This window comes from Echinops telfairi, unplaced genomic scaffold (genome assembly GCF_000313985.2).
Source record: "Echinops telfairi isolate 266 unplaced genomic scaffold, ASM31398v2 ScPeMD7_30;HRSCAF=105, whole genome shotgun sequence".
NCBI lineage: Eukaryota > Metazoa > Chordata > Mammalia > Afrosoricida > Tenrecidae > Echinops > Echinops telfairi.
In genome coordinates, this window is record NW_022103927.1 from 596784 (window position 1) to 610677 (window position 13894).

The 13894-nt window shown below is 56.1% G+C and overlaps 2 protein-coding genes across 3 annotated transcripts in view; one reads left to right on the top strand and one right to left on the bottom strand.

Moving 5' to 3' along the window:
- Positions 1-155: 155 nt before the first annotated feature.
- Positions 156-7748, top strand: CIB3 (calcium and integrin binding family member 3). Of its 2 annotated transcripts, XM_004715461.2 has the most exons (6): positions 156-206; positions 356-390; positions 2611-2722; positions 5525-5672; positions 6588-6783; positions 7727-7748. In XM_004715461.2, exons 1-6 carry the CDS (start codon positions 156-158, stop codon positions 7746-7748), a joined length of 564 nt encoding a protein of 187 aa, XP_004715518.1. The 2 variants fall into 2 exon arrangements, with proteins under 2 accessions (XP_004715518.1, XP_004715519.1); XM_004715462.3 differs by lacking the exons at positions 356-390; positions 2611-2722.
- A 3119-nt stretch (positions 7749-10867) lies between these two features.
- HSH2D (hematopoietic SH2 domain containing) overlaps positions 10868-13894 on the bottom strand; it is a 12264-nt gene continuing 9237 nt past the window's right edge. Inside the window, exons 5-6 of the mRNA XM_004715528.1 lie at positions 12865-12883; positions 10868-11437 (exon numbers count right to left, since the gene is read on the bottom strand). Of these exons, the coding sequence (XP_004715585.1) occupies positions 10868-11437; positions 12865-12883 (589 nt within the window). The remainder of the gene's footprint in view (positions 11438-12864; positions 12884-13894) is intronic.

Below are 13894 nucleotides of genomic sequence, written 5' to 3' on the forward strand. Positions count from 1 at the left end.
TTGAGTCTCGTCCAGGCTGGGGGTGACAGGCGGGTGGGCGGGTGACAGGCAGGGCAGGGAGATTTAGCCGGACACTGGTGTGCAGCAGCCTGTGTGGTCCCAGGGAGACGTGGGGACTTTGGGGACTCATCGCAGGGCCGGCTGTGGAGCTCGCCATGGGCAGCAAGCAGACAGTCTTCACGCATGAGCAGTTGGAGGCCTACCAGGTAGGGGCTGGGCCAGGCCCTCGGATCTCCAGTCTGAGAAATGGGGACAGCACCGCTGTAGCCTGGGTGCGACGCTGGGTACAGAGGCTGGGGAAGCAGAAGGGAGCCTGAGGGGCAGGGTAAGGACCACGCTGGCGTCTCTTCCACAGGACTGCACCTTCTTCACGAGGAAGGAGATCATGAGGTCAGTCCGGGGGTGAAGGGAGGGTGCTTGGAAATGCTGCCGGTCTGTCTGCTTGGCCGGCTTCATGCTTGGTCAAGGGTCAAGTGCTGCTGGGAGGGTGTGGGGGGCGGGTGGTCACCAACAAGATTCAGCAGACGGAGGCAGGGAGGAGTACTCCCATCTTGCCATATCCTTACATGATGACCTGGAAACTCCTTTCTGATCATTTCTAGAGGAGATCTGTAAACGGAGAGGCTCGGAGGCTTGGTAAGGCTAAAGAGTGGTTGTGGGGGCTGCAGGCATGGTGGGTAGAAGGAGCAGAGGAGTCCCATCTCATCATATGACCACGGCCTCCCAGCTGATGGGTGTGGGCTTCTCTGGGGGGTGCTGGGGAGCCACAGGGGGAATGGGAGCAGGAGAGGCCAGAGCCAGGAAGCAGGACCTGGAGGCCAGAGCTAGGTCAGGGTCCTGGACTGGCATCTAAGTGGGGGAGCCTGGAGGCGGCTGGGAACCCAGGGCGATGGTCCCGGGCTTCCACATGACCACTCGTCCCGCAGGGGCCATTGTGTACGGGCCTTGACCATGACCTTGGAGCTGTGAAACCCAAGCTGGCCCCGGTTCGGCTGCAGTGCAATTGGGGTCGAGGCCCCAATTGTGTGGACACGGGCATCCATTATTGATGGCGCCACCTTTTGCCAGTGAGCCCCATTGTCTGGGTGAGGACAGCTCGCAGGTCATCCTGGCCACCAGGATCAGATTACTGATGGGGAAACTGAGGCCCAGCCAGGGCTGACACACAGCCCCAGAGCAGAGGGGCAGAGGGCTGACATTTCATCTGTCCCAAGCATCTTGTTTTGAAAAACAAACTAACCAAGGCCCAGAGGAGGAGGGGGTCTGGTCCAAGGTCACACAGGAAGCCCAATCCAGGCTGTCCCCTGAAGGGGCACTGCTAGGGGCCTGGGTGGTCAGGACTGAAGTTCTAAAACTCCTTTACCTGGAGTTCCCAGTCATCTTATGACCCAGAGGCTTTTGGGCCCCCACTAAGAGAGAGTTGCTAGAAACTTGGCGATCCCAGACCCATCAAGAGGGTCTCTGCTACTCAGTATACCACAATGCAGGTATGGCGTCACCAGGTGAGGGTACTGAGTTACGAGAGAGTTGGTCTTCCAATTGAGCTAGTGTGGCATTCAACCCATGCTTTGCCGATCGCCTTCCTTGTGCCCTCTTGAGAAACTTGCATCTCAACCCTTTCCTTCTGCTCTAGAGACCCTGCCTCCAGTTTTGGATGGAGAAAAAGGACGGTGTGTTGAGGGGGGTCTTTAGAGGCAGGGTCTTGCAGATGTTGTGGTCATGGCCAGAGATTCACAGATGAGTTCAAATTCGCCAAATACTGACCCTAAACCGTAAATCTTTATGGGAGCAGAAAGCCTCATCTTTCTCCTAAGGAGCAGCTGGTGGGTTTGAACTGCTGACCCTGCGCTAGCAGCTCAAAGGGTAACCCACTACACCACCAGGGCTCTTTATATTCCCAGAATGTAAACCCATTCCACCTTGCACATCTTTCCTTCTGCTAATCCTGCCTGTCTGGTGAGCTCCTACTCATGCGTCAAAGCCCAGCACCAATGTCCCAACCTCCAGGAAGCCCTTCCTCCTCCCTGGATTTCTTCCTTCACTCAGGCTCCCCCAGCCCTGGGACCCTCACCATCCAACAACCCAGGGGTTCTGTGACCACTAAGAAAAGTTGCTAGAGAGGAGCTGATGTCAGGGGCTTAAGGGGAGAGGAAATGTTTTGAGAATGACGAGGGCGATGAATGTACAAATGTGCTTTACACAATTGATGTATGTATGGATTGTGATAAGAGTTGTATGTGCCCCTAATAAAATGATTTAAAAAAAATAAGAGACAGGAAAGAAAGAAAAGAAAAGAAAAGTTGCTAGAAACTTGGTACCCCAAACTCAGCAAGGACGGTCCCTAGAAGACTAGTTACTGCTCAGGATGCCCGTGCAGGGGTGCCCCGGGTGAGGGCATTGAGCGGAGAGCGCTCACATGTAGGTACTGAGGCAGGTGGACTTACTTGTATCTGGCTCCATCTGCTCAAAGTCTAGGCCTGGGGCTGATGGCTCTTGGGCGAAGAGCATTTTTGGGGTGTGGGGTATACAGCTGCAAGTGTGAGAGAGGAGGGTCAAGGTCCAGCTCCTTCACCAGCCCTTCCTGCCCGCCCCCCTCCCCCCTCCGCCCAGGCTCTTCTATCGCTACCAGGACCTGGCCCCACAGCTGGTCCCTCTAGACTACACCAACTATCCCAGTGTGAAGGTGCCCTACGAGCTCATCGGCAGCATGCCGGAGCTGAAGGTATGCCTTGGCTGGGGAGGGGGAGACAGGGGCGGGGCAGGGAGGGGGTCTGAACAGGGAGGTGCCACCACACAGCCCTGTGAGGCTGCTCTTGCCGTGAGGTGCTGTGGAGCCAGTCCCGACTCCTAGCAAGCTCGAGGACAAGAGAACAAAACTCCATTTGCTCCTGCGCCCTCCTCCCAAGAGTGGCTATGTTTGAGCCCATTGTTGTCCATCGACCTCCTCGGCCCTCTACCAAGCGGGACGTCCTTCTCCCTCCTGCGCAGAGGTTCCCAGGAGGTGAGAGAGACCAAGTCTCTTTCAGGGTCTTCCTACCTTCTTTCTTTCTTTTAAAAAAAAATCATTTTATTGGGGGCTCATACAACTCTGATCGCAATCCATGCAGACATCGATTGTGCATGTTGACGCTCTGCTTTATCAAGCATGCGGTCAGTCTCCGGGGCCAGGTCCCTTCTGATAACCGGTCCAAGCCAAAGTGTATGAGACGGAGCCAGCCTTGCCTCAAATAAGCCTTCTGGCTTGCGCTTCCTCCGAGACAGATTTATGTGGGCGTCTGGCAGCCCCTGGTGCTTTCGATAGTCATCACCAGCACCACTGCTCAGATGCACGGATTCTTCCCTGGCCTTGGCTTGTTGTCCGGCTTTCAAAGGTCTCGGAGGAGCTTGACAGTGGCATGACGTAGTTCATGAGGTGGGTGGTGGTCACCTAATCTGGTGTCAATTTAAGGATGAAGAGCATAAGGGTGGAGTCTAGGCTGTCAATCTGGAGATAGCCAATGAGACTTCTGTGTGGGCATGGCCTTCTCCTGAGAATTCTGGGAAATCTGGTACCTCCTCCTTGGAATTGGAAGACACCTCTCTCTCTGCTACTCCCTGGGAGATATTGCAGAAGACAAGCCGCATGGACGCAACCAGACCTTGGAAGCTGGAGAGGCCACAGAGACCCCTGTCAGCGCTGAGATGTTTACAACGCCACTGGCCCCAAAGACTTTCTATCCACTGGCTTGTGATTGTCCTGCATTTGGCTTCATTGCATGTGTTTCCTGAGTCTGAGGAGGACTTTATAGATTGGTATCGGACATATGGGGGAATATCAGACTTATGGCCTTGGACTGGACTGGGTTGGGATGTTTTCTCAATGTTCAGTTGCTCTTGTATATAAACCTCTCCCTTATATACATATCCGTGTTTATGAATTTGTTTCTCTAGTCTACCCAGACTAACACAAGGTGGGTGCTGCAATGACCCTCACTTTACAGAGGTGGGAACTGAGGCTCAGAGAGGCTGAAACACTTGCTCAAAGTGACACAGCCTAGCCGGGCAGAGACAAGAACCACATCCGGGGTTGTTGGGAGGATGGAATGAGAAAATACTGGGAAAGGGCCTTGTGTTGGGTTGGGTTGACGAAAGAAAGAAATCCAGCAACACTCATATATGTGCAAGAGACAGCGTTATGTCAAGAAGTCCTTATTTATCGAGAAAACATCTCCGCCCAGTCCAACGCAAGTCCATAAGCCCAATACTAGTCCACAAGTCCTTCTTCAGGCTCAGGAAGCCCCGTGCAGCGATTCAGAATGTAGATCACAGGTCTGGCATGCAGAGTTGTATGGGTCCAAAGGTGGGCGGCCACATCACAGGGTTCTGCAGGTGCCTCGTCAACAGGCAGGTGAAAGCAGAGAGAGAGAGAGGAAGTTCCAGGATCTTCCTTATGAGAAGACCACGCCCACAAGGAGTCACCATCAGGCTGCGACCTGATTGACAGGCTAACCTCCACCCCTACACTTTTATATCTTCAAGTTGACACGGAATCCATGCAACTACCCCAGGCCTGTTGTGTGGCAAGTGGCCAGGGACTACTGGTTGTTTTTGTGTCATTGTTGCTGGTTGCTGTCAGGGTGGCCCTCCACCCCCCACGATCCCAGGCACAAGAGAGCACAGCTCTGCCCGGCCCTGCGCCACCTTCGCGATGCCCAGCTGCTCCAGGCCATGGTTGTGCTCATCTTGAATTCTGAAGGCTTGCCAACCTAAGGGGTAAACTAAAACCCATGGCCACGGAGTCGATGCTGACTCATCATGACCCTATAGGACTGGCCGCTGTGGGTTTCCGAGACTGCACATCTTCCTGGGGGCAGAAAGCCTCATCTTTCTCCCGCGGAGCAACTACTGACCTTGCCGTTAGTAGCTCAACAGGCGTAGCCCACTAGGCCACCGGGCTCCTTCTTTTCAGAGGAGGAAGCTGTTAAGGAAAAGCCTTTCTCCGGCGGATGTTTCGTCTCGACAGTGCTTGTAGGCTGAGGGACTGACTGACTGGGAGTTGGGATGACTTGATTGCGAGCGACAGAACCTTCTTTCAAGAGGGACAGAAAGATTGGCTCGTGGAGCCAAAGTAACACACAGGGCGGGGCTGGTTTCAGGTCCAGTTGGAATCAGGGCCTTGGCAGTGGTGCTCAGAAATCTCCTACTACTTCTTGGCTGCCTTCCTGCCAGAAGGCTTTCATTTCAGCCCGCCTCTCTCCTCGAGATGGCCAGAGGAGGCGCCCAGAGCCTCTGCTTTCCCCTGCCAGCTTGGCAACTTTCAGAAAGCAGTACCCCCAGGGCAGCCTCTCATTGGCTAGTGATGGTCACATGCCCATCCCCGAGCCAACCATAGTGGCCCAGGGAATGGGATCCTCTGATTGGCTTCCCCTGGGTCCTGTTGACCCCGGGAATCTGAAGGGGGACAACCCTGCCCAGACCACATGGGTGGCAGATGGAGTTGCCTGCAGCCCGCACCCCAAAGGCCCTGGCTCCCCCCCGTCTCCAGGACAACCCTTTCCGCCAGAGGATTGCCCAGGTCTTCTCTGAGGATGGGGATGGACACATGACGTTGGACAACTTCCTGGACATGTTCTCTGTGATGAGTGAGATGGCTCCCCGAGACCTCAAAGCCTACTATGCTTTTAAGATTTACGGTGTGTGCACTGCCCTGGGGCTGGGGGCATGAGGGGGTGGGGTGGGATGAGGTCAGATCTCCGGGGGAGGCGCTGTGCCTTCACGGTGTCTCCTCTGCCCGCCACGTCCACCCCGGTACCTCAACTCCAGGCACACCGGTCTCCTCGCCGGTCCTCAGACCCTCGGTCCGCCGTGTGCCCGGCCGGTCTCTGTTGGGCCCTCTGCCTGGAACACCCTTGCTCTGGCTCCTTCTTATCCTAAAGACTCAGTGCTGTCTCCTCCCCCACCCCATGATCCTACTTCTCTCCCGACACAGAGCGAGGCTGTCGGTGCCTTGTTCATCGATCTACCCACATAGTCTCGACTTTCTGTTGAATGAGACTCCAGGACAGTGCCAATGATTGCTTCCTGTGCCTGGCAGAGGAATGAATGGGAAGCCATTATTGAAGCACCTGGTGCATAGTGGGTGCTCCGTTAAGTACTTACTGGACGAATGCTTGTGGGGTGAACGGATGAATGAGTGAAAGAAGAGCAGCCATCACAGTGGCAGGCACATAATAGGTGTTCCAAAGCATGTCTGACATGAATGGATGCTTGTGGAGTTAATGAGTGAGTGAGTGAGTGAAAAAAAAAGGTTATCATAATGCCTGGCACATAGTAGGTGCTTAATAAATATTTGTTCAATGAATGAGTGCTTATTGAGTGAGTGGGTGAATGAGTCAGTGAGCGCATGAATGAATGAATGAATGAATGCAAAGGTCATCACAGTGGCTGGCACATAGTAGGCGCTTAACAAATGCGTGTTGAAATAGCCCCTGGCTATTCCCAAAGCAAAGCCCAGATTCTGCCCCAGGGTCTTGGGTGACTTGCTTGTGCCTTGGTTTCCCCCTCCCGGGATGAGCCTGCCCGCCCCCACCCTCGCCCCGCCCCCACAGACTTCAACAATGATGACTACATATGTGCATGGGACCTGGAGCAGACGGTGAGCAGGCTGACGCGGGGGGAACTCAGCGCCGAGGAGGTGAGCCTGGTGTGTGAGAAGGTGCTGGACGAGGCGGACGGGGACCACGATGGGCGACTGTCCCTGGAAGACTTCCAGAACATGATCCTGCGGGCGCCTGATTTTCTCAGGTGCCACCTGGGGCTCCAGTCCTCCCCCCCCAAACCCCATCGATGTGTGAGACGGTCTAATGTTTGGGAAAACTCCTACATTCACTTCTTTGGGCGATGTGGAATTCTATCAGTCTTCCTGGGCCACAGTGCCCTCACCTGTGAAATGGGGATGACTAGACACCCCATGAGGTCTCTGAGTGGCATCAACATACCTAAAGGTCGTGCGGCAGGAAGGCCTGGCAATCTGCTTCCACAAAGACGGCAGCTAGAGCCCGTCTAGTCTGCACACGGGGGCTCGATAGGCATCAGGATGGACTGTCCAGCAATAGGCATTGGGTTTGTCGGGCACACACAGTCCTGGTGGCTGAGACCCGCTCTGTGCGCCAGTTCGGCACTCACTTGGCTAGAAAAGCTTGCATGCAACAGCGTGTGCCACTGTCCTTGGCTCCCCTGAGCCAAATCAGAGCCCTACCCTAAGGTCAGTTTATTTCTTCCAAGCCACTTCTGGCTGGCCTTGAACCTCTGACCTCTTGGTCTGCAGCTGAGTGTGCTCACGACCACTCAGGAGGGCAGGAGGAGCGCCCTACCCCTGATGGGCACCGTCTGGGTGTCTGCCCAGGTCTTTCCTCCGAGCCCTCACCCCTGCACCGTAAAGGTGGCCGGCTGGTGTCCCCTTTCCACGGAGCATTCAACTGAGGCCCAGAGAGGGAGAGGCATTTGCTCAGAGGCCCACAGCAAGTCTGGGGGTGGCGTCTCAGTGCAAACCCTAATCCAGAAAGTGTGCTAGGTACCCCTGTGGGACTTGAGGGGGGATGTCTTGGTCAAGGGCTCCCAGAGGAGTTCCTCTCCCACTGTCCCATGCAGCTTCCGGCCTGCCCAGGGGACCCTCAGCAGGGCGGGTGGGAGGACGAGGAACAGGAGGTTCCGCCCAAGACACTGACTGCTGTCCGCTTGCATACAGCACCTTCCACATCCGCATCTGAGCCAGGCCGGAGGAGGAGCTGGCTGACGAAAGCAGGGGTGCCCCCACCCCCAGTGGACTCTGGTCTCTGAGCTCCCAGAATAAACATGTGTTCCTGCATCAGGCCTGCTGTGAGGACTCACGCCGGAGGTGCAGTCATGCCCAGGGCCGCCCTGCAAGTTATTTGCAACTGCAGGATTTGAGGTCCACCTGGCTCTAGCTCCCAGAAGGCGATCCCCAACCCAAACCCACTGCCCTCAGGTGGACCCCAACACTGGGCGACCCCTGTGTGACTGAACAACAGAGGGCCCACAGGGTTTTCCTGGCCGTAATCTTCATGGAAGTCGATCACCAGGTCTTCCTTCCGCAGCACGGCTGGATGGGTTCGAACCGCCCACCTTTCTGGTAGGACTTGGACCAACCATTTGGGACATCCCAGGGGTCTCCTTGACTGACTGCACCTTGTGAATTTGAGAAGCCCTGCCCCAACTCCACCTATGATCACTCTGGGAACCAACCCTATAAGGTCCTAGCCCATCTGAGAGATGATCATTTTGGCAACGGAAACCAGGCCCCATGGACCTTCCTGTGTTGGGCCCTTCCTAGAACATTCTCTGTCACCCTTACGATCCCTGGCAGCACGATGGGTTGAGCAGCGGGTCCACTAGCTCGAGGCTGCCTGCTCCTGGAAAGATAGACAGACGAAGGGGCAGTTCCGCACTGCCCTGCGTGGTCACCAAGTCAGCACTGCCTCAAGGGTAGGGGTGTGGAGTTTGGGGTGAATCTTAACCTATGAAGCACCCACTGTCTTCGTTTTCTAACTCCCTGGGTGGCGCACACGGTTTGTGCTCCGCTACTCACTGCAAGGTCAGCAATTCAAACCAGCTGTGCAGCGGAAGAAAGGCCTGGCCAACTGCCGCCACAAAGAGAACAGCCAGGAAAACCCTGTGGGGCTCAGCCGGACTCTGTTCCACGGGCACGTCACACGCTGGGAGTCCACACGGGAACCGTGGGCTTGGTTGGCGTTTGTCTCGCTTTCTGGGGCTGCCGTCACAAGTAACAGTTGAGTGGCTGTAAGGGACTGGCATTCGTTTTCTCAGAGGCTTGGAGGCTTGTGGTTGGAGGGGGTGCCAGCTCCCCACCACTAATCACGGGTTCGATAGGCACAAATGTACGGTTGAGATATATAAATATTATATTAAAGTCATCGAGAGCATGAGAGATAAAAGAGAGATTGCAATAATGGAGTCAGGCACATTTCACGGTAGCAGTGCTCACCTCAGCCCTGCTTGGTGGTCCACGTGAGATAGGGGGAAGGGAAGGAGGACAAGGGGAAAGGGAACAGTGGACAGGAGAGGGGAGGGGGAACCGAGAGGTCAAGGGAAGAGCCAAGAGAGATCCTTATTGCTAACCCAGGCCTATATATCTTTGGGGGGAGTGCTAGCCCACCAATTACAGGTAAAGACATACGACACAGGAAGGGGTTGCACTATAGGTTATACAGCAATGAGAGGGGGACAATCTAGGGACATACACGCAATAGGAAGAGGAGGGATTGGGGGGTACACATGTGACAAGATGGGCGGATCCTAGATTCAGGATGGCAGCCTAACTTTGGATGTCACTGAGCAGGTTTGATCTGTTCTCCATAGAAACCATTATCAGTAGGGTGTAAACCCCACCTACGGAACCAAGCTAATGGTCACAAGCCTCTTGGGAGAAGTAGCCCATTGTCCTTAACAGCAGGGAGCAGGGCCTACCTTAGTCTAGTGACTGATTGCCTCCAGGGAGGATGTCTGTAAGCATATGACCTCCCCCCATATGCTAGCAACAAGCCCCTCATGTTTGGCATGTCTTTGGGGGAGACCAAGCTAGGCAAAAGTCTCTTTATAATCCCACAGAGGCTACGAGCCCCAGCCAGGGAACTGGCTGTGCCACTTCCTCCTGGGGACTTTTCCCCTGTGGCCTCGTATCTGCTGTGATCCTTGCTACTTAGAGATGGGTCTGCCCCTCATCATCATACAGCCCCCACCCCAATCCACCACCACCACCACCACTGGGTTTCCTCCTTTTAAAGGCAACCACTCAGAAGAGACTAGGTTTAGGTCCCACCTTACTAAGGTGGAGCTGTGTGCTATCCGGTGGTGCGAAACGCCCTGGTTAGGAGCTGGCTGAAAGTCAGGTGTGCGTGCCCATCCCCCAAGTTTCCTGTTCCCTGACACACTTCCAGGAACCCGGGTAGCGTGTCGGTGAGCGTAGGAGGGCTAACCATTAGGCTGGTGGTTCCCATCGGCTACTCCATGGGAACGAGTCGAGGCTGTCTGCTCCCGCGGAGACGGACAAAGTCCGGAAGCCCTGGAGTCAGAATCGACGGCCGTGAGCTTGGTGGGGTTCATTCGCTACAGTTGACCTCGCTAACATAACAAACTTTCCAACGGGGGCTCAGGCCCAGGCCCAGGAGTCAGGACTCGGAAACATCTTTTGGGGGCACGCGATCAGTAACATCTCAGAGGAGCTGAAGGTGGACACCTCTGTGAGTTCGGCCAAGGAGGGGCTGCGCATGTCAACCATTCCTTAGGATGGGGAAACTGAGGCGTGGAGAGGCCCAGCAACTCCCCAAGAGGTACCCTTGGGGGACTCACTGGATGTCCAGAGAGCCTTCAGGGCGCCAGCTCTCACCACGCTGCACCTCGTTCACCTGCTGGGCGTCCTGAGAAGACCATCCATTTAAAGGTGCCGATGGACTCCACCCAGGAGCCGCGTTGGCTGGCAAGGGGTCCTGCCATGCGATTTTAGACCAGAGACCAGGTGACCTGTGGAAGGAACTCAGAACGGGCATGCCTCTCCTCCTCCCTGACCCCCAGCCTCCCTTCGAAAATGCAGACATTGCATTTAGCGGGCCTGCCCAGAAGCACGAGAGAGGGAGTGAACCTCAAGGCCAGGTGCACGGCAGGTGCCCACAGCACTGCCGCTGCTTATGGCTTAAAATAGCCAGGCTGTTTGCAGGTGCAAGACCAAATCTTAAAAAAAGCCTTTATTTCATCGCCAAGGGTCTGCAGGCTGGCACAGTGCAGTGAGCAAGGGGCCCAAGGTGGGCAGCCCACGCGGGGCTTGAGGGTCCCAGAGTGGGTGGACCCTCCTCTAGCAGTATCCAGGGGCGAATGGTGGGGGTGGGCGGTACTCCTCAGGCAGCCAGTCCTGGGGTTCCTCCACGCCTCTTGTCTCTTGGTTGGTTACCTGCAGTGACTTCGACGTCACTACTGTTCTGTGCAGCCCTCGGCCCCCCGGGGAAACTCCGCTCCAACTGCCTGCCCTCAGGGCCTCCCTGGGAAAGGCATTTCTGTCTCTGGGAGACCTGGGGGCTGCGTGGGCCCCCTCAAAGGGTTCTCTATAGAAGTGGTCCTCCTGGTTCGCAGCCTCCTCGTGGCCGTTGCCTGCGACCTCTAAGCCGCCGGCGGCAGTGGCCACGGGCAAGCTGGTGTCTGAGAACAACGGCAAGCTCACGGCTGTCAGGTGGGATTTCAGCTGCTGCTGGGCCCTCCTGCCCGCTTTGGGGAGCGTCTTGAGGCGCTTCCAGAGTTTCTGGCGGGCATCTGACAGGGGAGCTTTCGGGGGGCCAGAAGAGGCGAGGCTCCCCGGGGGTGCTCTGTCCATCTCAGCTGAAGCCTGCCTTTCCTCTGGCCAGTGGAGCATGCCCGGTTTCGGGGAGGTCTAGAAGGAAAAAGAGCGAAGACCTTTGACAAGATGGATCGACGTGGTGGCTGCGCCAGTGGGCTCAGACACGAACCGTTGTGCGGATGGCTCAGGACCAGACAGCATCTCACAGTCATCCACAGGGTCGCTATGAGTCGGGCCAGACTCAACGCCTCCCACCAGAAGGAAGAGAGGGGCCCAGGCATCACCTGGTTTAGGGCTTGGAGAGATGTGGCAGTGGGATTCCTTCTACCCTGTCCTCTAGGGGGTTGCGATGAGTCCGCATCAACTCCACGGCAGTGGAGTTCGTTTGTTCTGGCTTAATCTGTACCGAAGTCCGCTGCTGCCTCTTTCTCCCACAGTGCAAGTCTTTGGGAGGAGATTCCACGAAACACCACTAGGGGACCCAGAGAGCTGAACGAGAGAAACTGGCCAATGAATGTGGAGTCACAGGGGGGACTCTGTGGGCTAGGGCCTAATCCATCCTCTAGGACCGCTCTGGGGAATGGGCGTGATGCGTTCAATGATCCCTCACCTGCTGAGCCTCTGCGTCTGGCCTGAAGGACTGGAGCCTGGGTGCCCCCAAACCCCTGTGCTTGAGAAGTGTCCTGTTTTAACACCCGGAAGCAGATCCCACACCTTGACCTTTATGTCTTCAGAAGCGACTCCATCGTCTAGATCAAACCAAGGAAAAACCCCGCTACTGTGAGCCTATTCCAGCTCCTGCCACCCCATGTGGTTACAGAGCTGAACTGCTCCCCAGGGCGCATGCTCCCCACAGAAGGAGATCGTCTGGCCTTTCTTCCGCAGCACTGCCGGATGAGTTTGAACTGACAACCGGGAGTTGGGGGAAAGAGGTGTTTGTGTCTGTTTGCTTTACTGCCCAGGTAGTCAATGGTTTCAGCTCTGTAGGTCAGCTGGTGCCTGTCACAGCACCACAGCTCTGCCCCCAGAGCATGACGTGGCCCCCCCCAAACCAAACTCACTGCCACCGAGTCGGCTCCCACTGTAGTGGCCCTGTAGGACAGAGTCGAACTGCCCCTGTGGGTTTCGGAGACTGACTATGAGAGTAGAAAGCCTCGCCGCTCTCCTGGTGAGAGGCTGCTGGTTTCAAACCGCTGACCTGTGACTTGACAGACAGTCTGAGAGGGGAGACAGACTTCCCCTCCTGGGGAAGCCCAGGAGGCAGACTGCTCTGTCCTATCGGGTCACTGGGAGTTTGAATGGCAATGAGTTTGTTTTTACTGTTGTTGGTGATGGTTTTTACGAACCTACGAGCCCTGGTGGTATCGTGGTTAGGCACTGGGTTAGGACGATCTGCAAGGTCAACGGTTTGAAACCACCAGCCACTCCGCAGGAAAAAGACGAGGCGGTCTACTTCAGTAAAGAGTTATCGTCGTGGAAACCCACGGGGGACTTTCTGTAGGGTCGCCGTGAGTCAGAACCGACTCGATGGCAGTGAGTCTTGTTTTGCTTTTGTTTTAAAGGCTGGAAGTTGGGAACCACCCCATGGCAATCTGCTTCTGTTAAGACTACAGCCCAACTCCCTCAAACCACTGTTTGAGGTCGTTCACAGACAGGGAATCCATGGCGTGGACGTTAAATCACTTGCCGCGGGTAACCCGCTTCCTAGTTGGCAGAGCTGACATTCCGAATGTGCCCACCTCTGTACCAAGGGCTTTCTCTGTAATCCCACGCAGCCTCCCTAAGCAAGCACCGCGTGTCGGAGGGCAGCCTGACTTTCTAAGCAGGTGAGGCAGCCTGCTGGCCGTGGGGTGTTTGCCTTGAAGAGAAACCAGATAAGGCCCTCTAGGGACGAACACTGCCAGGGTGTCCCCGGCAGGCGCTGGAGTAGTTCTCGGCCCCAGCCAGAGCTATTGCTAAGCACACCAGGCCGGTTCCTGAGGTGCACCTCACCCAGGCCACCGTCTTTTCAGTTGCTTGGTGAACATTTACTATGGCCAGTCCTGTCACATCCACTCAACTCCCACCCCCCCATCCAACTGGGGCTGGAGACTCACAGCCTCAAAGCCTCCCACCTCTTACCTCCCAATGACTGACACTCTCTCTGTCCCTCTTTCTCTCTCTCTCTCTCACTCTCTCCACACACTGCCTGGCTTTGGTTCTCCCTGGGGTCCTGTCACACATTGACCCTCAGGACCTCTGCTGGTCCCACTGCCTGGAGCGCTCTCCCTGGCCCCTCCTCCTCCCCTTGCACATCTGCTGCAAGCCACCTCCTCCAGGAGCCATTCCCCAATGCGTCTGTCGGCCTCCCTGTGAGGCCCACCATCCTCAGGGGCACCCTGGCCCGAGAGGCTAAAACAGTCACTGGCAGCTAGCAGGTCCTCTCGGAAATGGGGTGGGGGGAGGGCTTCAGGCAACTGATTCCCAGGCCTCTGGGAGACTAGGGTTTGAGAGGAGAGGCAGATGACAGTCAGTCTGAGAGGGGAGACAGATGACAGTCAGTCTGAGAGG